Source organism: Diabrotica undecimpunctata, chromosome 3, assembly GCF_040954645.1.
Source record: "Diabrotica undecimpunctata isolate CICGRU chromosome 3, icDiaUnde3, whole genome shotgun sequence".
In the NCBI taxonomy this organism is placed as follows: Eukaryota; Metazoa; Arthropoda; class Insecta; order Coleoptera; family Chrysomelidae; genus Diabrotica; species Diabrotica undecimpunctata.
Window position 1 is genome coordinate 30305548 of NC_092805.1, and position 24218 is coordinate 30329765.

Sequence of the window (24218 nt, forward strand, 5' to 3'; positions counted from 1 at the left end):
CTAATTTTAGTTTTTAAATTGTCTACATAGATTTTTTGTTTTAAACGATTCCTTAAAAAAATCTAAGGGTGATGGATCGCCTGTGATCACACTGCGATCGTGGAGGCCTTTGCATGAGTCGGTTAATTAATAATAATAATAACTTATTCATCCTGAAAGATCATTTACATGATATAGGACAAGTCGAGTAAAAAATATAAATATTTGTAAAACATCACAATTTTAGAATTAAAAGATAAAAAGTACATAGGACTATTATTTTTGTATTTTTTAATTATTTACTACGTTATCTACTTCATGTATTTAAAAATGTGACATTAAGGTTATTGATTACAATATCGCTATGTGGAAGTGCGCCATCTTGTTGCCATACCATAACTCCTCTTTCGCGTAAAGGAATATTCTTCAGTAACAAAGGTAAGCTCATTTTTCAAAAAGTCGAGATATCTCTGATTATCTAAATATTCTTAGAAAAAATATGGACCCATTAAACGGCCATTAAATAATCTATGCCTAACATTAATTCCCCATCTACTTTGAAAGCGAGTTTCCCTTAACCAGTGCGAATTTTCCGCTGACCAGTGATGGGAGTTAGGGCGATCTGGCGGGTTAGGCTACAATTAGTTAGATCTAATTTGAAATTACACCAGAGTCTTCATTTGGTTGGCTCATGTTGGAGATCTTTCTCTTGGTCTAGGGCCTTCTACCTTTCCTTTTACTAATAATTCTATGTTCCCCATTCTTCTAGCTATGTAGCCGAAGTAAATTAGGTATGCTCGGTTTTCTTTTTTTAATAGCCTGTCTTTTATATAAAGCTATTTCAGAATTGACATGTTGGTTCTATGTTCTATCCAAGATATCGTATATTTCTTCTATAGACCCACATTTCGAAGGCGTCAATATTACTTCTATCGATTTTTTTGAGAGTCCATGTTTCAACTGTTATGTAGCAATGAGAAAAATGAAGGGATTGACTAACCTACTAGGCTTAGTATTCCTGGTTATTGTTCGGTATTTCTATATTTTAATAAGTTTAGGTGTTGCGCGTCGGGCTATTGCTAGTCTACGATTGGTTTCTGTGAAGCTATCGCCATTGTTGGTTATCAGGAAGCCCAAGTATATAAATTTGTCTACCACTTTGAGATTCGCCACTTGGTGTATGTGTAGTAGATTATTATTTGCTCTGTATACGATCATTATTTTTGTTTCTCCGGGGTTGATCTGAACTCCGATACCTTTTATAAACAATCCTATACAGGGTGTTTCAAAAAAAGGTAACCCCGTCTCTAGGGTAGGTAAAAAACTGAAAAATAATTGGGGTTTGATTAGTAAAAAATTTTTGTAACGCCATCCGTTTTCAAGATACAGGGCGTTGAAGAAAAAAAATTTTACGCATTTTTTACGATTTTGCCGAAACTACTGGCAACATTGTAATGCAATTTTATACGAATATGTTTTGGAAGCTGATACATCCCATGAATTTGTTTTTATATCTGATTCTCATAGAGGGCGCTAGTTACACGGATCGTACTAAGTATTAGTCAATATAACTTTTTTAAGAGTATAATTATTAATTAAAATTTCAAGTAAACTTAAACATCATTCAATTTTACACGAAAAAGGTACTCTTGGTAAAACTCGATACTGTGTACCGTTTTCAGAATATTTTGATTTGGAAATTATGAAGTAATAATTGATGCTGGTATAAAAGAGTTAGTAATTAAACAAAACTCACAAGAAGAAAATTAAATTAATGACTAAGAACATAAAATAAAATTCAATTACAGTAAGTGTTCAAAATTCCCTCCGTTTTCGCGAATACACAAGTCTATTCTTTTTTCTAAAGATTCCATTAACCTTCTAAACGGTAGGGGATCAGCTATGATGTCATTAAATTGACGTTGAATTCTTTCCTCCAATTCTTGGCGTGAATTTACCTCTGTAGCATAGACTTTTTCCTTAATATACGACCAAACTGCGTAGTCCAAAGGGTTAAAATCACATGACCGAGGAGGCCTGCGATGCCTGCGAGCCTAAATGATTACTCAACCAATTACGACACCTTCTATCAAAGTGTGGTGGAGCTCCATCGTGCATAAAAAATAAAGATCTTCGCTCGTTTAGCGTTAAATATTCTAATATCTCGAATAAGGAATTGTTTAAAAAATCAAGATACATATCACCATTTAAATTTCCAGGTAGAATATGATAACCTATTAATTTTTTACCTAAAGTTGCTGCCCAAACATCAACTTTAAATGAGTGTTGGTAATGTGATACCCTTTTGACTTGCGGATTCTCATCACAGCAGTAGTGTGCATTATGGGAGTTAAACATACCTTGTCGCGTAAAGGTGGCCTCGTCCGTAAAAAGAATGCATTTTAAAAAATTTGGATTGTGGGCTGTCCTTTGTTGGAATGTTTCACAAAAATCCACTCTAACCGGTAGATCATCTGGCAAGAGCTCTTGGACTTGTCTGTAATAATAAGGATGTAATTGCTGTTCTTTCAGTATCCGCCAAGTACTTGAAGAAGAAGTATTTGTTTGTCTTGCTATATTCCTTACGCTAACGGTTGGATCTTGATCAAGTAAATTTAAAATATTATTTTCTTTATTAATTGTACTTGTTGTTCTTGGTCTACCAGAATTTATTTTATTTGGTCTCACATTCCCAGTTTCTCGACAACGTCGTTCAACGGTTTTTTTACTTGGTAAGTTTCTTCTAGGAAACTTTTCTGCATAACGTGTCACAGCTGCACTAGAACATCCTAAACATTTGCCTAAGGTTAATAACATGTCAGTGTATTTAATATTTGAGTACATTTTGATTTGATTTTACAAATAACAAGGTTTCAAAACTGTAATTATTGTTGATTTATCGTCATAACAATCAATAAATGTCAGATTTCCATGGCATACTTGGAGAAAATAGAGGTATACCTATTAGAACTTTATCATTACTACCAGCATCAATTATTACTTCATAATTTCCAAATCAAAATATTCTGAAAACGGTACACAGTATCGAGTTTTACCAAGAGTACCTTTTTCGTGTAAAATTGAATGATGTTTAAGTTTACTTGAAATTTTGATTAATAATTATACTCTTAAAAAAGTTATATTGACTAATACTTAGTACGATCCGTGTAACTAGCGCACTCTATGAGAATCAGATATAAAAACAAATTCATGGGATGTATCAGCTTCCAAAACATATTCGTATAAAATTTCATTACAATGTTGCCAATAGTTTCGGCAAAATCTTTTTTCTTCAACGCCCTGTATCTTGAAAACGTATGGCGTTAAAAAAATTTTTTACTAAGCAAACCCGAATTATTTTTCAGTTTTTTACCTACCCTAGAGACGGGGTTACCTTTTTTTGAAACACCCTGTATATATTTTTGTGAACTGAGATGCACATGACAAGAAGTCCAATATGTACTATAAGTAGATATTTTTTTGTGAAGTGTCGGTTACAATCTAAAAGGGTTTAGCCTTTTATTAGTGTCAACATGTTCAAAAGTTTTTAACCTACATTTTCAAAACGAACGACGCTTTGAATAGAAATAATTACATAATATGAGCTTAAAACATCTAATACTTCAAATGACAACTGATTTACCTTTGAAGTTTCTAAAGGTTAGCTTTATATACGGATTCTATTTAAATTTAGCACTTCACAGAATATCGAGGATTTTATTATTTGTTTCAATGAGACGCCTTGCTAAGAACAAACATGAAATAATATTCCACTTGGACCATTTCGGAAAATAGTTGAGGGGCTATCCAAAAATAGTAGAAATCAGTAAAATATTTAATTCTGTTCAAAAAATTTTAAATTTTTAGAAGCCGTAATTACAGAATTTTTAATAAAATTAGATTTTTTGATAATAATGATTTTTTATAAAAAAATTTACGACGACACTAGATTCAGAATGTCAAATTGTTGTTAGCCAAATTTTATCAAAATTCGTAAACTGCGTAAGTACATCACAAAAGAACAAACTATATCATCAATTCGTCGTCGAGCAAATACCTTATTATAAATAATTGAAATAATAAACTATCACTAGAAAAAATGTTTATTGTTGTTCCGAAGCTATTTTCTTCTTAATGCAATTTAATATTTTTGTGTGGAATAATCCACAACTTAATTTTCAAATTAAGTTTATTTGAAGTTTCGATTTCTACTTCAGAAATCATTCTCAAAATACCAAACATTAACAAATTAAACAAAATTTGTTTTTGTTGCTTGGAAAACACTCTTCTTATAATTTAATTTTATCTGACCCATTTATATTGACAATGTAGACATATATTATATATTTTAAGAAAGATGACTTTACAATGATATTGGCCAATATTTTTAAGTTGTATTCCTAGGACGACTTTATTGTAAAATAAAAATCATAATGTGATTCGTCTTTAAAAGGTAACCTATGCAATGATATGCAGAAAAAACAGGAAGAAAACCTTACGATACTTCCCGACATGGTAAGTATTTTATCTTATATTTATTTTACTCTCAGTATTAACACCAAACTCTGGCCTTTTAGGTATGTTATGTTAACACATAAATGATGAATTCTCGATATGTTATTGACTTACTAATAGTTTCTTTTTTTTCTCCCTATTGATTTCCTCTTTTATTATGGGTAACCAAATCCTACTGCATTATAACGAAGAATTTGCGTCGCAATTGGATTCTTTTACCACAATTATAGCCGTTTTTTGATTTTTTTTTACCATCTCTTGCCTTAAAAGAAAAACTTTTCAAAACAGTTCAAAAGATCCGTGTGTGTCAAAGGGCGATGGAGCGTGCTATGTTGGGCGTTTCACAACGAGACAAGATCCCAAATCGCCAGCTACGACAAAGAACAGGAGTGGCTGATGCAGTAGAGAGAGTAGCAACACTGAAATGGAACTGGGCAGGTCACGTGGCTCGAATGACAGATAATAGATGGACAAAGCGGATACTGGAATGGAGACCAAGAGATGATGCCTACCGAAGCAGAGGACGTCCACCAACACGTTGGACTGACGATCTAAAACTTGTCATAGGAATTGAATGCAAGAGGCACAATATCGAAATAGATGGAAAATTATAAGGGAGATCTATGTCCAGCAGTGGATAAGCGACGATTGATTAATGATGACCATCTCTTGGATGTGTGTCTCGGACTACCTTTTTCCAAGGCAATACTAAATAGGAGGCACGCAAGCCCTTGTCTAAGTCGATTCTTTATCACAAAAGTTCTAGAATTCTCTCCGTATCGTAACACTTGCTTTTAAGTTAGGCATTGTCATTTCCGTTAGTCAAATGCGTTTCTGGTACACCAAACTCACGTATTGTACTGTTCTCTTGACATTGTCGTAAGCGGGATTGTAAGTCGACAAATACATAGGTGATGGGTTTCAATGTTAAATTCTAATGTCTGCTCGAGGATCTGTTTTATTGAATGAATTTGGTCAATTATTGATTTTCGTTGAGTAAATCGGGTCTGGTATTTTGCAATTATGCACACTGCGTAAACTTGTTTCCTATCGTAGAGAATATATGCTAGTATTTGGTTAGCAGTTGTCCATAAGGTTATTTCTCTGTAGTTGTCACACTGCAGCTGGTTGCCTTTTTTATGTAGAGGGCATATAGACCTTGAGACCATCACAGAGCATGTTTTCATTTTATTCGCAAGAAATAAAATTGTATGCAGTATTTGCAGCAAGGCGTCACCATCATTCTTGTAAAGCTCACTGCAAATTTGATCAGTTCCTGATGATTTATTATTCTTAAGCTTTTTAATGGCTTACTTAACCTCCTTAATGGTGGGTAGTCTTTCGTTTGGATTAAATAGATTTCATTAATTTCGATCTACTAGGGTGTTATCTGTTTCTTCGATATGATTTTCTATAAATTTTGCATAAAAAAATTCAACCCAGTAGTTCATTATTAAAGTCGTATTATTTTGGATATTTCCCTCCTCATCCTTACAGCTCCGCATTCTTGGCTTAAACAATTTTCTCATTTTGTTTAAATTTTTGTAGAACTTTTGAGTTCCGGTTTCGATTACTCAGCTCTTCTATACTTTCTACCTGCTTTTCCTCAAATTACCCTTTTTTTCTATGTACACTTTCTTTTTCTTCTCCTAGGTTTCTCTATACCCTCTTTAATCTTATTGTGCATTCATCTTAATTTGTTTTAAGGTATGCTCTATTTTTGTTATAGGTTGCTTATTAATACTTAATTACTATTAATTAATACTACTAATATTAAACTGAATAGTTTCACATGTTTATGCTTCTTTATATTTGATATTTTTCCTCCAATTTTTGCCAGCAACTCTGCGTAGAAAACAACCTGTTAGCAGCTAACACCTGCTTCAAACAACATCCTAAAAGGCTATACACTTGGAAATCACCTGCAGACAGAAAGGATAAAATTGTTAGAAATCAAATTGACTTCATTTTGCTCGATAACAACTTCATAGCGATCACAATTTAGTTCAAGGGAAAAAGTGCCAAGAATAATAGACATCTCACAACTGAAGAACCCTGAAAAGAAAAATAAAATAATTATCAAGGTTGAGAAAGATATAAAAACGCTAGAGAGCTTGGTACAGACAGACGTTGAAGTAACATGGACTGCTCTAAATACGAAAATAACAAAGATACAAGAAGACGACATTGGGCTCAGGAAAAACAACAGAAAACAAAAATGGATAACGCAAGAGATCTTGGATCTCATGGACGTAAGACGAAAACATAAAACAAACCAAACAGAATACAAATGGGTCGATAAAATCATTAGAAAAAAATGCAGAGAAGCCAAAGAAAACTAGATGTCAACCAAATGCCTAGAAATTGAACAACTTCAGGAAAGATACGACACCTTTAACGTCCATAAAAAATTAAAAGAAATGACAGGTTGACACAGAAAGAGACAAGAAACAATACTAAGAAATAACCAGATAATTATAGGTACAGAAGACAAACTGGAGAGATGGAAAGACATACATTCAGATACTTTTTGACGATGATATACCTAGTTCTTCACCATCCATGGATGATCGAATAAATGAAAAAGGTCCAAAAAATAACAAAAGAAGAAGTTATTTATGTAGTAAAAGCTCAGAAGAACGGAAAAGTCACTGGTTCAGACGATATCAATGTAGAAAATAATTAAATTAATTGCAGACAACGAAAGTAAAAGCATTGACTTAATAACAGCACTATTCAATAAGATATATGACACAGGTAAAATACGCTCAGACTGGCTAAAATCAACATTCGTAGCATTACCAAACAAATCCAATGCCTTACACTGCAATGGCTATCGAATATTAAGCATGATGTCTCATGTCCTTAAAACTTTTCTCAGAATCATTCGTACACTAATTTACAAAGTGTTAGTTTCAGATGAATGACACTCAATTTGGATTTCGAAATGGATTGAGAACACGAGAAGCTCATTTTGCCTTAAATGTGATAAAAACGATGCAGAGACGAATGTAGATGTATCTGCATGTTTTATTGATTATTGAAAAGCATTTGACTGCCTTAACCATCAAGAGATGATCGATATTCTGAGAACAACTGGAATTGACGAACAAGACATGCGAATTATCTCAGAACCATGTATATTGGCACCAAACGGCAACAATTGAAATAGAGCACACAACATCCGAAGATATACGAATCCGACGGGGAGTGCGACAAGGTTGCGTCTTATCACCGCTATAATTTAATCTATATTCGGAATCTTTATTTAGAAAAACGTTAGACAAGATTCTAGGTGAAGTTAAGATTAACGGAACCAGCATAGACAACATCAGGTACACTGATGATACCGTCCTAATAGCAAGCAACGCACAAGAACTACAAAATATAATAAATGCGGTAGTTAGTCCGTAGCGAAATGTTTGGTTTATATCTAAATGTTTCAAGAAATAAAATTCTTGTATTTTTAAAGATACCAACTAACGTACATTTGTATGCCAAGGGACAAATAATAGCACGGGTAACTTCCATAAAATATTTGGGAGCAAATATCAACAGCCAATGTAACCCAAAAAAAGAAATCATATCAAGAATCGAGCAAGCGAGGATAACAATTATGAACATGAAAACATTCTTTACAAGATCTGACCTTAGTCTATAGCTCAGAATTCGAATTATCAGATGTTACTTTTTCTTTGTTTTGCTGTAAGGCTGTGAAAGTTGGAAAATTGACTCCGAAGTAGAAAAAAGAATAGATCCCTTTGAAATGTATATATACAGACGGATGTTACCAATGGTGAGGTACTTCGGCGCATGACTAAACAAAAAGAGTAACTCAGCATAATTAAAGAGAGAAAAGTACAATACTTGGATCATGTGTTGAGAGGAGAAAGATTATGTGTTGATAGTTGAAAAAATTACTCCAAATCATATTGGAAGGTAAAATGCAGGGCAAAAGATCAGTTGAAAGACGACGGAACTCGTGGCTGAAAGACCTGAGGAGATGATTTGACCGCTCATACACAGAAATCTTTCGTGCAGCAGTTTCCAAAGCTACAGTTGCCATTTGGATCGCCAACCTTCAAAATGAGACGGCTCAATAAGAAGAAGAAGAAGAAGATTTTTGCCATTACAAGAAAGTAGTCACTATCTCTGTTTGAACATTGCTATCTTTCGGATGTACATGATATCGGAAGAATGCCTTGCATCTATCAGCATGTTATCTATCTCTACAACCTGTAACTCTTTTGACTCCTCATGTAACCTCTCACGAGTTGTGTCGTAGAATTCATCTTTTTCGTCGTCTTTCTGTTTTTACTTAGGTGCGTCCACACTGCGTACGTTATAATTAAAGAATTTTCCCTTAATATGTTGGTGGGTATGTCCGCATATACAGTATATATTGCAGTCTCTGCTCTTGATAATCCCTAAACCATTCCACTTCACCACTTTAATTGGTATTATATCCGCTTTCATTTCAAATCCGTAAATCGTTATCCTTTGTCGTTTGCTAGGTCGTCGTGACTTTAATTATCCAGCTTTTACTCTTTGTACTTTCATAACAAAAAGTTTTTTTAAGAGAAGAGCTCGTTGTCCTTTTGCTTAACCTCTTGGTCTTCAAGGGACTATTTCTCCCGTTTTAGTCAGTTTCAACCCTACTTTCCACTGGGGTTGGTTAGCACAATATTCCACAGAGTTGCTCAGGTTACCGAGGTTCACCATGTGAATGTAAGAATCAAAATTGAGTAAGAGAGTCTAATGACGCTAATAGGGTATGGCCTCATATTTTGGGCATCACTACCTTATTTGAACCTTCCTAGGCCGAATTGCTTCACGTATATTCTGTTTCAATTCGGACTTTGTTATCAGCTAAATACATAATGGAAAACTTCTTTGAATATAACGTCCCTGTCTACTGTTGCTTTAAATATATATAAAAGGTATTTTACAGTGTAGAACTCAGTTGATTATATATTATATCATATATCATAAATCAAAAAATAAGCTTAGAAAATAAGGGACATTCTTGTCCATTTTTGTACAAATCAACCTAAAGTATTGGCCCATCTACTAATATCGAACTTCTCAATTTAAAGTGAATACATCCACTAATCGTAATACTAATGATTGCATAAGTAAAAGTAACTGTACTAAATCCTCTCACTCAATCTCGGTTCGATGATAATAACTATTCTTAAATTGATGTCAGGTACTTACATTTGTGTGAACATTTACCAATGTTTTATTAAGCATAAAAGAGCAAATCAAATAAAATGTATAGTAATAAAAATCTTTTTTTTTTGTTAGGAATTTGTAATGATAATATATTTTCTGAAGATATGACAGCTGAATCTATCGTTTTGTTAATCCTAAAAGTTGACTTATACATAAAACGGTAGAAAAATTATGTACATGCATATTCAATGCATCTTCAGCAAAGAAAAAAACCTAGAAAAAGATACCACTGACTTTAAGGAAACTAAGATTGCGATTATGATCTATATTACTTGAAAAGGACAAACGTATAAAATGATTTAAGATGCTAGCTGCGTTTAGAAATCGAAGCTAAGTATTCGAAGAGAATTCAGAGAAGCGAAAAGCCCCTTGAACTGTTAAAAATTGTTTGTGACACGATATGTGAAAATAAATCCTTTTGATTTACGAAATATTTCGAGAAAAGACAGCACTGTATTCAGTTCAGACGAAAATAAATATAAGGTAGAAGATACAATCATTGTGCTTTTTTTTGGTCTGCTATATTTGGCCGAATTATATTGTTATGGAATGCAAAACTTAGAAAAGCTTTGTGCTGCAGATAATACAGATATAATGAAATTTAAAAAACGATGCCTTTATGTAGATTCAGGTTTCTTTTGATAGCACTGAGATTTCATGATTTAAGAATTCTGCATTAGTCTTCTTCTTCTTCTTTCTAAGCTTTTCTCTTTTCAGGGGTCGCTGTTCCTTATTCTTCGTCGCCATTTATTTCTGTCCATGGGGTCTTCTTCACCCAAATCTGTTCCTCTCCTCTGCCACACTTTTCCTCTTCTCCTCGTTTTTCCCCTACCTCTTCTTCCCTCAACTAAAAGTTAATTCCTTCGTCATACATAGTTTTCATTTACACCGTACACCAAAGCAGGTCTCACCATACTCTTGTATATCTTTCCTTTTAGCCCTTCCCCGATTTTTCTATCACAAGGTATCCCGCTCACTTGCTTCCAGTTAATCCAACCAGTCTGTATCCTGTGAGCACTTTTTCGATCTAATGACCAATTTTTCGGAATTTAGAAGCCAAGGTATTTAAATTCTTTTAATCTTCCTAGTTTTTTCCAATCAATTCTATGTCCTCAATCATTCATCTACCTCCTAACCACATACACTCCGTTTTCAACCTGCAAATCTTAAGTCTTACACCTGCAATAGCCCTTATTCAACCCTCCAACTTCTCCTCGGATATATCTTTGCTCTCCTCTACTAATACGGTATTATCAGCAAAGATCACTGACCCCTCTCTCCACCCTTACTTTCTCTGTCAATACATCTATAACAAGAATAAACAGGTAAGGACTCAGTGAAGAGCCTTAATGCAAAGCAACCATCACTGGAAAACTTTCGGTCAATCCGACGTAAGATACGCCTTCTCAAGATCTATAAATACCAAATGTAAGTTTTTCTTCTCGCCGTATTTCTCTACCAAATGTCTCACAGCAAACAAGGCGTCCGTTATCCCCCTGCCTATCATAAACCCAAATTGTTTTTCTCCTATCGATGTCTCTCTCCTTAACTTTCGCTCTACGATTCTCTCCCAAATTTTCATTGTGTGCGACATTAATTTTATCCCTCTATAGTTGTTATAGTCCCGAATGTCCCCTTTCTATTTATCTAATAATACCATCACACTGTCTTTCCGTGAATTAGACATCCTTTCTTCCTTATATTATTCTGCTCATCATTTTCCACAAAATATTAATACCTTCCTCTCCTAAAGCTTTCCAAACCTTCACACGTATTCCATCTGGTCCTACTGCCTTACCATTCTTTATCTTATTTAACGATTCAACAACCTCAGCTCTCGCTATCCCTGGTATTATATTCTCATTTGAATCTCGCATTTTTTGTCTTTTCTCTGATGTTCTTCACTTAGCAACTTTTTAAAGTACTCATACCATCAATGCTTTATTTTAACATCGGTTCTGCCGCACGGCAGTCTGTGAATTAAGTCCTTTGATGATTTTCCCTACTTTAACAATGGTGTATGGCCTTTTCATCCCTTGGCTGTTTCTAACTTTTCAGTAGCTACAGCTCTCTTTGCTACCTTGTATATATCCTCGTCTTCCTCTCTTTTAAACCTGTAATACCTCTCTACGAGGCCCTTTATCAGATGTTTTTTCTAGCACTTTCTCTCCCATTCGCACCACTTTACTATTGGTTTCCCACCAGTTAGTTACCGTATCTTTTTTCTTAAGCTCTTTTAACACTTTACTCTTAGAGACTTGAGAAATCCTTATCCTTTCACTTCCACCACTTTACTTTCTAGTGCCCTACTTGCTTTCCTATTCGCCTCACCTTTATCTTCGTATCCACTATCACCGGTCGGATCGGTGTTGACTAGCTACATACTCATTCTTTATTACTTTACAGTTGGTTACCTCTTTTAGCTGTCTTCTTTTACACAGCACAAAATCTATTTTACTTTTTCTTTCCCAGCTACTCTAGGTAACATACTGGTTTTCAGTGTTCATAAAGACGTATTAATGACAGCCAAATCCCATGCCATTTAAAAACTCAACATGATCATCAAAAATTTTATAATCTAGTCGTCGTCCAGCCAGGAACTATTCTTCTCAGTTTTGCAATCTATAATTTTTAATATTTCCACAAATTTTGTGTAATGTAAACAAACCTAAATACTTGAAATAAGTAATTATTTACTGAACTTCATAAACAAAATGCTGAAACAATTCAATAATCATTGTAAGGAACTTGTTTGCTCATTAATTCATTCTTTTTCAACTTCTTCTTCGTAAGGCAGGCGACCTTACCAAAATTATTCGACGTTCGCGATCACCATTACGAAGGCTTCTCGATCTTAGTCCCCATGGAATAATTGTCCTGCATTTGATATCTGAGTCCTTTCACGAATGTTTTTTTAGCTAAAAAATCTGTTTTCTTCCTACACCTCTCCTTCTATTTTGCCTTTAGGAATATTGGACTAGAAAAAAAATATTTTTTTTTTTGAAAAATGGCTTTGCCAGAGCCAATTAGCCAGACTTGTTTGTGTTTATTGTTAAAATCGACTGAATTTTAATTATTAAGTATTGATTGCAGATTCATAGTCAAAATTTTCTTGTTATCAGTTATCAATGTTAGTACTACATATACCTAATATTTTTATGGATACATAAATTTTGTTTTGATATATTTTTATTTTGTTTTTTTATTCTTTTATTATTTTCTTGTTTTTTTGTTGTTTTCGTTTTTTTTTTGTTTTTTGATTTTTTTTTGTTCTTTTTTTGGATTTATTTTTTTGTTTTTTGTTCCATTTCTATATTCCTAATTCTTTTGTTTTTTTTTTTAATTTGTGGTATACTTTTTTTTGTTTTTCTTTTAAACCATATTAACAGTTTATACTATATACTATTTACAACTTATATTTACATATTTTAACATGATTGTAAATGCAATGAAGAATTTCCATATTATTTGAAAATATTAAAAGATTAAGGTTTGGTGGAAAACAACACTTAGAATTTATTAATTCCTTATAAAGTTCGTTTATATTAATAATTTGTAAATCACATTCTAATATAATATGTGTTAGATCGCCTATTTTACCACAAGTACAATCCCCAGAAAGGGGAGTATTTGATAAGCCGCTCCATGCATATAAGATGGCGTTAGAGCATGATTTGCTCTCAGCCGATTAATGGTCTTTATAAAATGTCGATTAGATTCTGTGTAGAACCATCTTATTGAGGGTATCCTAGTGTTATAATGATAAAAATTTAAACCAGTCTTACATTCTCTGTAATGTAAATGCCAATTATTTTTAAGTTTTTGTCTACTAACGGTGTCAATATCTGTCGCTGGAATTAAATTTCTGTTTACTTTTTCCCCAAGCATATATGGTGATTTAGCCAAATTGTCAACGATCTCATTGCCTTTTATTCCCGAATGGCCCTTGATCCATGTAATTATTACATTTAATTATAATTGTATAGTTTCATAAATAATTTGAAGAATTTTCAGTTCAATGTGGTTTATGTGTTTGACTGTTTGAATTTTGTTAAATCTGTCAACCACGCTTTTACTGTCAGTAAATATAACATAGTTGCTAGTCGGATTCAGTACTACATACTAAAGAGCAAACAATATTGCCATCATTTCTGCTGTGTATATTGAGCATTCACTGGGTAAGCTATACTGGTGATGGTAATTTTTATTTTCGTGGAACATTGCACAGTCACATTGAAAAAAATATGTGACTTAAAAAATTACAAAATTAGGTGTACATAAACCTGACAAAGTAGGTTAGGTAATGATAAAGACAATAGTAGAAATAAAATGATAACAACAAAATAAATAGATAAATGGATAATTAAATAAAGCCGGTTAACATGGTTTGGACACTTTAGGAAAAAGACAAAAGTCAGGTAACTTCGAAACATATAGAATTGAAATCTCACTGAGAAAAGTGAGGGATAATATGGTTATCGTGACAATATTAATGAAGCAGCGACATTAAGCAACTTGAAAAGCAACAAACAAATATTACAAACTCAGTTCAAGTTTTGTGATCGAAAGTATTTTTATAATATAAAAATACAAATCTCAGCCAATTATGTAGATATTGATGATTGTTGGTATATGAACTCAGACCATTCATCCATAATGCTCACATTGAGTGACACGATTATTAGAAAGGAGAATATTAACCAACAAATTAACAGACTGGGAAAGTTTTAAATCAACCCTTGAAGAAAAAATTGAATTATCTGTACAATTAAAAAGATCTGAACAACTAGATGAGGAAGTAGAGTTGTTTGTTCGAAATATACAAAAATCAACATGGGAAAACACTCCGATTCAAGTATCAAAAGTAAAAGGAAACAACCATCCGAAGGAAATTAAAAAGTTAGTTAAAGAGAAAAGAAAACTAAGAAGGAGGTGGCAACAAACCAGAGCTCCTCAAGATAAAACGAATCTGAACAATACAACTCAAAAGCTTAAAAGAGAGATTCAAAATATAAAAAATGAATCAATGAGTTCTTTCCTGAGAGAATTGACGAATGATAGCTGCACTGAATACTGCCTATGGAAAGCAATAAAAAGGCTAAAAAGACCAATAATCCATTCTCCACCCATTAAACCGGAAGATGGTAGTTGGGCCAGGAGCCATAAGCAAAAGGCAGAGAGATTTGCCACATATTTAGAAAATATATTCAAACCACATGAAGACCAAATTATTAATCAAATATGGAGAGACAATCATAAGAGACAATCAGACCAACATCCCAAAAAGAAGTAGATGATGAAATAAAAGAAAACATAAATCTGAAGAAAGGATACGATCTAATTACTGGAGAATTACTAAAAAACCTGCCTCGAAAAGCCATAGTAAAATTGACCAACCTAATTAATGCTGCTTTTAGATTAAGATATGTCCCAAATTTATGGAAAATAGATGAAGTAATAATGATACCAAAACCAGGGAAATCACCAACAGAAGTCTCTTCTTACAGGCCAATATCACTCTTACCAGTGATGTCAAAGGTGTTCGAGAAACTCTTTCTAAAAAGAATGAAACCGATAATAGAAGAGAAAAAACTAATTCCAAACCACCAATTTGGCTTCAGAAATAAACACTCTGCTATTGATCAAGTATATAGAATTACTAACATAATTGAGAAATCGTTAGAGGGACAGAAAGTCTGCTCTACAATATTTTTAGACGTAGCTAAGACATTCGATAAAGTATGGCATGAAGGTTTACTGTATAAACTGAAATCCTTTATGCCTAGACAATATTCAGAAATTCTACAGTCATACATATCTGATAGATACCTCAGAATCAAACAAGAAGACGTTTACACAGATTTAAAAGAAATTAAAGCAGGAGTCCCTCAAGGAAGTGTATTAGGTCCGGTCCTCTACCTGTTATACACATGCGACATACCTGAACTAGAAAATGATGTTATAGCCACCTTTGCAGATGATACTGCCATTCTAGCAGTAGGTGATACCAGTGAAGAAGCAGCAGAAAAATTACAGTTGTCAATAGATAAAATCCATAAGTGGACAGAAAAATGGAAAATCAAACTAAACGAGTCTAAATCAATTCACGTTAATTTTACAAACAAAAATCCAAACCATTCCAATTAGAATAAATGATGCCCAAATACCGCAGGCATCTACTGCAAAATACTTGGGTATCACACTTGATGCAAAGCTTTGCTGGAAAGCCCATATCAAAAACAAAAGGGAGTAACTAGGTATCCGTTACAAGAAAATGTATTGGCTGTTGGGAAGAAATTCAGTTTTGTCCACACATCATTAACAACTGATATACAAGCAAATACTGAGACCAGTATGGATGTATGGTTGCCAACTCTGGGGCTGTGCTAATAAAAGTAATATCCAGATCATCCAGAGATTCCAGAATAAAGTACTAAGGAACATCGTTGATGCTCCTTGGTACATCAGAAATGTCGACCTCCACAAGGACCTTGAGATGGAAGATGTAAATAAAATTATCAAGAAGATGGCAGGTAGTCACGAACAACGGCTCCATAAACACGTAAACATCAAGGCCATCCAGCTCCTCGATAATACTGGGTTAGAAAGAAGACTCAAACGAACAGAACTATTTGAGTTAGTGTAAAGTGTAATTAGTGTAAAAGCAGAGCATAGTGTTGTGTTGTGATGTTTGCATCGTAGGTATTAGTGCATAGCTGTTAGATAAAATAAGAGGACGCCATAGGGTAAGCTCTTAGAATGCATCCTTTAGTAAATCAAGACAGATAAAAATTGATAATTGGTCAGCTTTGACCAGATTCCAATGGTATAAACACAGTAGCTGTTTACTATAAAAAAAATACATATAACTAAAAACTACAGCACTTTTACCAATTCTATAGATTTTAACGAAGGAATCCTTAATATTTATTTATTTTTCTAAATTCCAAAAATGGAAGCAATGTTGTATTTTACATTCTGTATATTTTTTTACGACACTTTTAGAGTAAAGTGAAAATCTACACGTTTTGTTAATACTATGTACTCGTATGTCCTACAACTGAATTTAATAGAGTTACGTGGGATTAAAACAAATCTAACTATCATATTATATAATAGATGCCTGTAATGTAATGTAAATTGTATTTTTCCTTGTACTAATTTTCGTATAATGAAATCAGATACTTATTGACACTCTTTTTTCTGCTGTGATATTCTAATTAACTATGAAAGTAAAGTTGGGCTAATAGTGAAATTGGCGCAGTATCTCAAGCAACACCAAAGTTATATCAAAGTATGTTGGTTGTAATTTAAGTTTCGAGAGAGGAACAAGTAAAATAAATATTTATAATCGTGATAAAATGTTGTTTATTTCATACTTAATAAGGACTTCTAAAAATGTCTATTAGTTAAGGATATTTAAAATCTAAAACAAAAATTACGCAGAAGTTCACAATTTCAAATAACAAAAATTTATTTGGCGAATGGACCCAGTAATCCGCAGTCATATGTCCAACCACACACACACACACACCTGTAGACACAAACACACACACACACACGCGCGCACACAAACACACACACACACACACAAACACATGGTAGAATATATCATTTTTTACATTCATAAGAAAATTCACTTTTTGTTTGTCTTTGGCAGCGGTTAAGTAAATATTCTCGTGATTTGTGACTTGTGAGTTTGGCTCAATGATTCTAAAAAAGAAAATTACTTATGCAATACAACAAATAAGATCAAAGATGCTACAAAATAACTTGTAGCTTTGAAAATAGCTCTGTTTTTGAGAAATATATCTTTAGACCTGCTAGTTACAAGACTTAATGTAGTCTTTTCAGCATTTTTTGATATTTTTAATACGGTCTGAGAATAAAACTATATAATCGACGAATTTGTTAGCATTTTTTCATTAATATTAATGCTCTGGTCATTCCATTTATGTGTTTGCATATCTATTCAAGGATTGTAGTTAGAAACTTTTTAACAAGTCTAACACTTGCTGCGTTTTCATTTTATGTTTGATTGTTGTAGTCTGCTAAAGATTCAAGCATATTTTAATGTTGGTTTACTGTATCAAAGTCTGTCTCGTATTCTTAAAAAATTAGGGCCAGCGGCTTGTTAATGATCATTAGTATCATATTCTACTCCAAATCCTGTCTGCACGTGTGTGTGGTGTAAACCTAGCTTATAATTTCGTCTTTATAGCTCTCCAGCTCTCGATAAACTTTGTATTACCTTAAACCCTACACTGCTCAATGTATCATATATGAAACATACCGAGAATTTACATGTATAACAGAGTGAAATAATATTAAGTCCAAACAGCACTACGTAACATATTCGATATTATACCAGTCTATTGTATATACACATTTTGTAGCCTGGCAACGTCATCTAATATTTTATAAAACGCGCGAATTAGTCAGTTATCACTTAACCGTCGTGTGGACGATAACGCTGAGTTTAAAAAATTTGTATAGGTGGTTATTAATGAAAATTGAATGTGCAAAATTGCGTTTTCTGGTTATTACACATCCAAAAGTCATCCAGTAATAGTTTTATTCAGCATCTACTATTATTTTTAAAGGTATGGAAAAAATTTGTTTGTATCATTTATGATACATAATGTAATTTGGGTATTACTTTAGATGTCTAGCTGGTATATGAAGAGACCTTTATCAGATAAAGAATTGCAAGTTATAGTCGACAATTGGGATGCTAGTGAAGATGATTGTGATGTAATTGATATTGAAGACTTGAATAATGATGTAGATTTAGCAAATATAGACATATCAAATATTCCAGTGGTATTTAAAGATGAGCTGAGTGGGGCAGAACTGGAAGATACAGCAGAAAATGAGCGAGGACGACCATCTACAAGTTCTATTGAACAGGATATACAATTGAAGAAAAAGAAAGGGCTAATAAGATATATTCCTCCAAAAGATATTCGAACAGATGCTGTATGACATTGGCCAATCTACACTAGCGATCGAACCCGATGCAAAAAGCCAAATTATAAAAAATTAGCCTATGTTAAATGTGAAAAATGTGGTTTGCACTTATGTTTTAATAAGGATCCAAACTGTTTCTTTCAATTTCATCAATAAAAATATTATACTATAAAGGTACTTAGTATTTTATTTCCTATATATAATTTTGCCCAAATGCACTTTGTATCAAATTTGATACATTACCGAAAATGTCCTGAAATTAAAAAAAAAAATAACTTTAAATTTTTTTAAGTATTTTTTTTCGGACTTCTTTATAAAATAGCTATACATATAATTTTTTCAAATCTAAAATTAAAAATTGAGCATTGTAGGGTTAAAAGATTCTTCTAGCTTTCCCTATTTAGGGCCAATCTTCTCTATGTCCTTATTCCTAGTACCTCCCTCTCTGCTTCCACATCGTCCAGAAATCGTTTTATGGTCTTCCTAATGGTCTCTGTCCCACATATTTTTTAAACATCGATTTTCGGATAGTCTTTATCTTCCATCCTTAAGACATGCCTCAATTATGTCAAAGTGTTGATTTTAATTGTTTTTATGATATTTACTTGTGCGTATAGGTGGGTATAATTAAAACTTAAATTGAAAAGATTTTATCCATAATCCATTGTCATTTATTTAGTGGTCATTGGACTTTTCTTTCAAAATATTCCAGTATATTAAGTAAATTTAAAAGTCTCTGAGCCACATATTCAATGCTGCTCGTTTCAGAGTTTTATCCATTTAAGTTTTTGTACTTCTCAAAACATTTTTTGATTTTTATTGTTTTGATACATCAAAGTAGTCTCTGTTAGCAAAGAGGATACGTCTTTTAATTTCGTTATTATCGTATTTCGTATCGACAATGGAGTTAAGATACAAATTTTTGAATAGCTTTGATGGTTTGTCCATTTATAATTAAGTTCTGCATATGTCTTTAAGGAGTTGCATTTATTGCCATATATTTGTTTTCTAGATGTTTATTACGGATACTATAAGTTCCATAGTTTTTAAAGCTTCCTATAGCTCTGAAAATCCTTCTTTAATGACAGATTCGCTCCTCCTTACAACGTCTCTGCCATCTGTAAGAAGTCTGACAAATGCAAGGAGTTAAATGTTCTTAATAAATATTATGCTATTGGTATTAATTCCAGAAACTCTTACGATGTTTTCCACGTAGAAATTAAACAGAATTCAAGAGAGTGTGTCACATAGTTAAACACCATTAATAATTGTCATTGTGCGAGACAGGTTCCGCACAAATTGTGTCGGAAATTTGCTCTCTAGAATATACTTGCTCTCTCAAATTAGGCTGGTATTGAAAGTAAGCAGCTTTTTGGTCCAATGAGGAATATTGAGAGTACTGATGGAAGCGGTTTCAGCATTTCTCTCACTGTACCGGAGACCCGAGGATGCATAATAAATTGTAGTATGCGAAACAGGTCGTCTCTGGTAAAATAAATTGATTGTGAGTATTCTTATTTATTTCTCTTTCCCAAAATTAAAATAGACTCACTTATGCAGCACATTCAAGGTTTTGTTAAAGGAAAGGAGGTTTAATTATGAAAGGAGGTAAACAGATCTGACTCTATTTTCACGAACTGGATGGATAATATTGATTAGCTTGGTTACTGAATTTTTTGGAGTGGCGAAAACTCTAGTGAAATACGAAAATCTGGCGTCGTATGAAAAGGGGAGATTTGAAAGATTCAATGCACATGCTTTTAGCTGGGCTAAATTTAAATACACATAAACAAATGCGTAAGGAGGTCGTTTGAAGGTTAAGTAGGTCGAACGAATAAGAGCTCAATAAATTCTCTATAAGAATTTTCTTCAGTTCCTTATTGGCGATGGGTTTGGGTTTTTAAAATTTTAATTACATCTAAGCAGTTGCTTTTATTTTTTTCAATGTGATATCTCCATGTAAGTCGTGTGACAAAAGTAACTCTTAAAAATTTCTATTGGTAAACAATTTTGAATGGAACTCCGTTTAGATAAATAACAGGAGAATGGAAACTATATCTTTTACTAATCTGGGTAACTCTCGATTTGGAGAGTGAAAAATTGAAACCAATTCCTGTTGACTACGTCTAAATGTTATCTAATATATTCGTAAGTAGACAACATGTAGTGTTTGTGACTTTTCCTTGACAAAATATGATAAGATCGTCTGTATATATCATATATTTTACTGGGAAAGGAAAGAAGGAACCTATGTCATTTATACTGAGAAGAAACAGGGTAGTGCTGAGAACTTAGCCTTATGGTAGCTGTACTGTTTTGGAGAGTGAGTGATATAGAAGTTTTTCCATTTGTAACAACTTTAAAGGATCTATTAGTTAAAAAATTGCATATAAACGGGAAAATATTTCCAGAAAGATTAAATTCGATAAGTTTTTTAATAATGGAAGCTTTAGATACAGTATCAAAGGCGTTCTGTGTATCCAAAGCTACATCAACATCACTGCTATTTGTTATGACTTAAGAAATTTTTGATTAAAGAAAATCCAAATTATCTATAGTGCTTGTATTAGTTCTTAACACTGACTAAGCTGCATCTAGAAGATTATGCTCCTCCAGGTGCCAAAGCAGACGTTTGTTTAGCATCTTTTCTAATAATTTACAAAGTGTAAATGTTATTGAGATTGGTCTGAAAGGGTTGAGAGAGTTTGATAAGCAATCAGTTTTTTTATTATCAAATGATTTAATGAAGGTGTGAGGACGAATTACTAAAACCTTGACTGAAATTGTTAACATTTCAACAATTGTAAACATTTCCTACTGCTGATATTTTGAAATAAGTTTTACTCATCTATCATCTTCATTTTGTAAACGAACGATATTTTTATGTTTACGTTATCGTGGCACTAGCCGCAATATTGTAAACACAAATCTAAATAATTTTATTGTTTTTCGCCACGGTCGGGGGACTGCCACGCTGCGATGTTTCCTTTTCTTAACGCATATTTAAAAATTGCAGAAAATACAAAATGAGGTAATGTATACTCGCTCTAAATACTGTAAACGTGGAAGTTACTATTTGGGGATATTAAAATACGGAAGTTAGGTTATATCCTTCGCAAAAATTTGCTCCGTGGAGCATATTTGTGAAATGGGGTCATTGTGTATAAAGCATGAACTATGATATAAAACAAACAAAAATATTATTACCCATTTTAGATATTTACGAGAATTTTGTACAAACGATTTGATGAAAAGGGAAATTAAATCATCATTGTCCTTACCTTTATCTTAATGAGTAGCCAGTGTTTAATACTATTCTCCATCCACTTCTATTTTAGATCGTATCAATATAACATACACCTTAACGTACAAATCTCCAGTTACTTGGTGCTCAGTGATTACTAGTATTGTGTGATTTAATTGGAACAATTAATAGAGGAGAGTGTTGTACCTTTGGGCAAATTTCATGTCGTTTGGCTCAAAATGTTTAAACATTGCTTTATAGCGACCATTGAAGCATACAGACGTAGATACAACCTTTATCTATAAATGACAAAGTATAAAAAAATTTTTTTTTAAAAGGTAACTTTGGACGTACCTTTGGACGACCTGTCTACGACACTGTGTTGTACCTTTGTCCACATTATGTTATACCTGTGGTCAGGGAACATTTACAGATTACCTTCGATTAAGAAGAAACAACACAAACGAACGGAATCTTATTTATTACATGAATTATAAGATGACAAACATGATTACTTTACATTGTATGTATCAAATTTAACATTAAAGGACATCATATTTTGTTGGCGTTGTGATGTTCCAACCAAATCTGGTGAAGGCAGTTTTTTTTATTATGTCGCCTTCGGAGACACACGAGACTTCCTCATCTGAATAGACAAATTTATTGTTTCCAATAACTGTTTTTAAATATTTGACCATGAATTCGTCATCTAAAACCTCAACTATGTTGGCAACATAGTGTGCAATATTCTTTTTACTGGCCAATTTTACGAGAACAAAATCACCTTCTTTTAACTTTCAGTAGTTCTTCACTTTTCTGTTGCTCTAATAAATAATTTTCATTTTCGTTTGCCAGAAAAGTTTCTAAATCCTCGTCACTTGAATCCTTTGTTATATTTTTCATCTCTTCATCAGATTCATCTGAACTATCGCAGAGAACCTTCCTTTTGACTGACTTTGGTTTTTTCACCTTACTTTGCAATAGTTCCTCTTTCTCCGGGGTGTCTGTCAAAATTCTGGTTTTGCCACGCTTTCGTCCCTTTTGAGAAGTCTTTCGATCTACGGCTTTGGGGAATGGGCTCACTACAAACGGGCTTTTGAAGTCAGCGTTATTTGCCTTGTTGTCATTAGACTGCAGTGGAAGTGCCGGTGTCAAGTTTGATGTTGATGGATTTGGGGATAGTTGAAGGCTTGATGAGCAAGATGCCGTATTAGGATTCTCTTCTGATTCTGGATTTGGGCGATCTGTTACATAGGACGACAGATATAAATATATTTTCATTAACAGGCCATATCTCTGTTTTTTTCAAATCCTTTGACAATGTTTGCAGGGGTAAATACTTTTGCAAATGCCTTGCTGTACGAGCTACGTCATACAAGCTTATAGGACGTCCAGGATGGGTCATCATCCACCATTACCTATGGTACTGTAGTAGGTTTTGTATGGTCCAAAAACAGTCCTATCAAGAGGTTAAGTTCTGTGCGAGGTGCGTGGCGGCAACGTTAATAGCACAATATTATTTTCCTTCGCCAAATCAATCACGGAAACTGCAATATGGGACTCGTGATTATCGAGTATTAGTAGCACTTTTTCTTGCTCTCTCGGCTTAACGCGGGCTATAAAATACTGCAAGTAGTGTAAAAAAAGCTTCTCGTTTGACCATCCTGATAGATTTGCACCTCCAATTGAACCCGGTGGTGCACCCTGTAACATGTGGTCCTTGAAAAACACGCGAAGGAATATCAACATGGGCGGCACATGGTTACCGATGGCATTAACCGCAGCAATCAAAGTTACATTGATCCCTCTTTCTCCATATGTCATACTACCCAGTTGCTTTACACCTTTTAAGGCTATTAGCTTAGGTGGGGCATGGAATGAAGAATTCCCGGTTTCATCTAAATTATAGATATTGGCAGGGGAAAACTTATAGCGTGACATTACTGTTTGAAGATTGTTGAAAAAAGCTTTGATATTTTCTTTGTTTAAACTATTTGACCTTGCCAGGCTTGTAGCCTCGGATTTACTTAACGACAATGATGGATGCCAATTCATAAACTGTCTTTGGCTGCAGTTGCATTTGAAGTCCAATTGTCTGGTGTTTGTATCTTGTTTTCACGTGCGTATTGAAATGTTAAGATTATTGCATCTTTTTTGTGAGTCCATAATGAAGCGACGCAGCCTGTGTCAAGTACTGCTCCAACTGTGACTCTTGTTCAAGTGAAAACACTTTTTTAACATCGCAGTTCGCGTTGTATTCGAATGTAGGACGTTC

At 33.5% G+C, this 24218-nt stretch overlaps 1 protein-coding gene across 1 annotated transcript; it reads right to left on the minus strand.

The window, feature by feature from the left end:
• Window positions 1–23413: 23413 nt before the first annotated feature.
• Window positions 23414–23884, minus strand: LOC140435730 (uncharacterized). The gene has a single exon (XM_072524450.1). It carries the CDS (start codon window positions 23882–23884, stop codon window positions 23414–23416), a length of 471 nt encoding a protein of 156 aa, XP_072380551.1.
• Window positions 23885–24218: the final 334 nt, after the last annotated feature.

What these genes read in the sequence shown, in the direction of transcription:
- LOC140435730 (XM_072524450.1), bottom strand. Translation starts at nt 23,884, where the DNA reads ATGTCACGCTATAAGTTTTCCCCTGCCAATATCTATAATTTAGATGAA.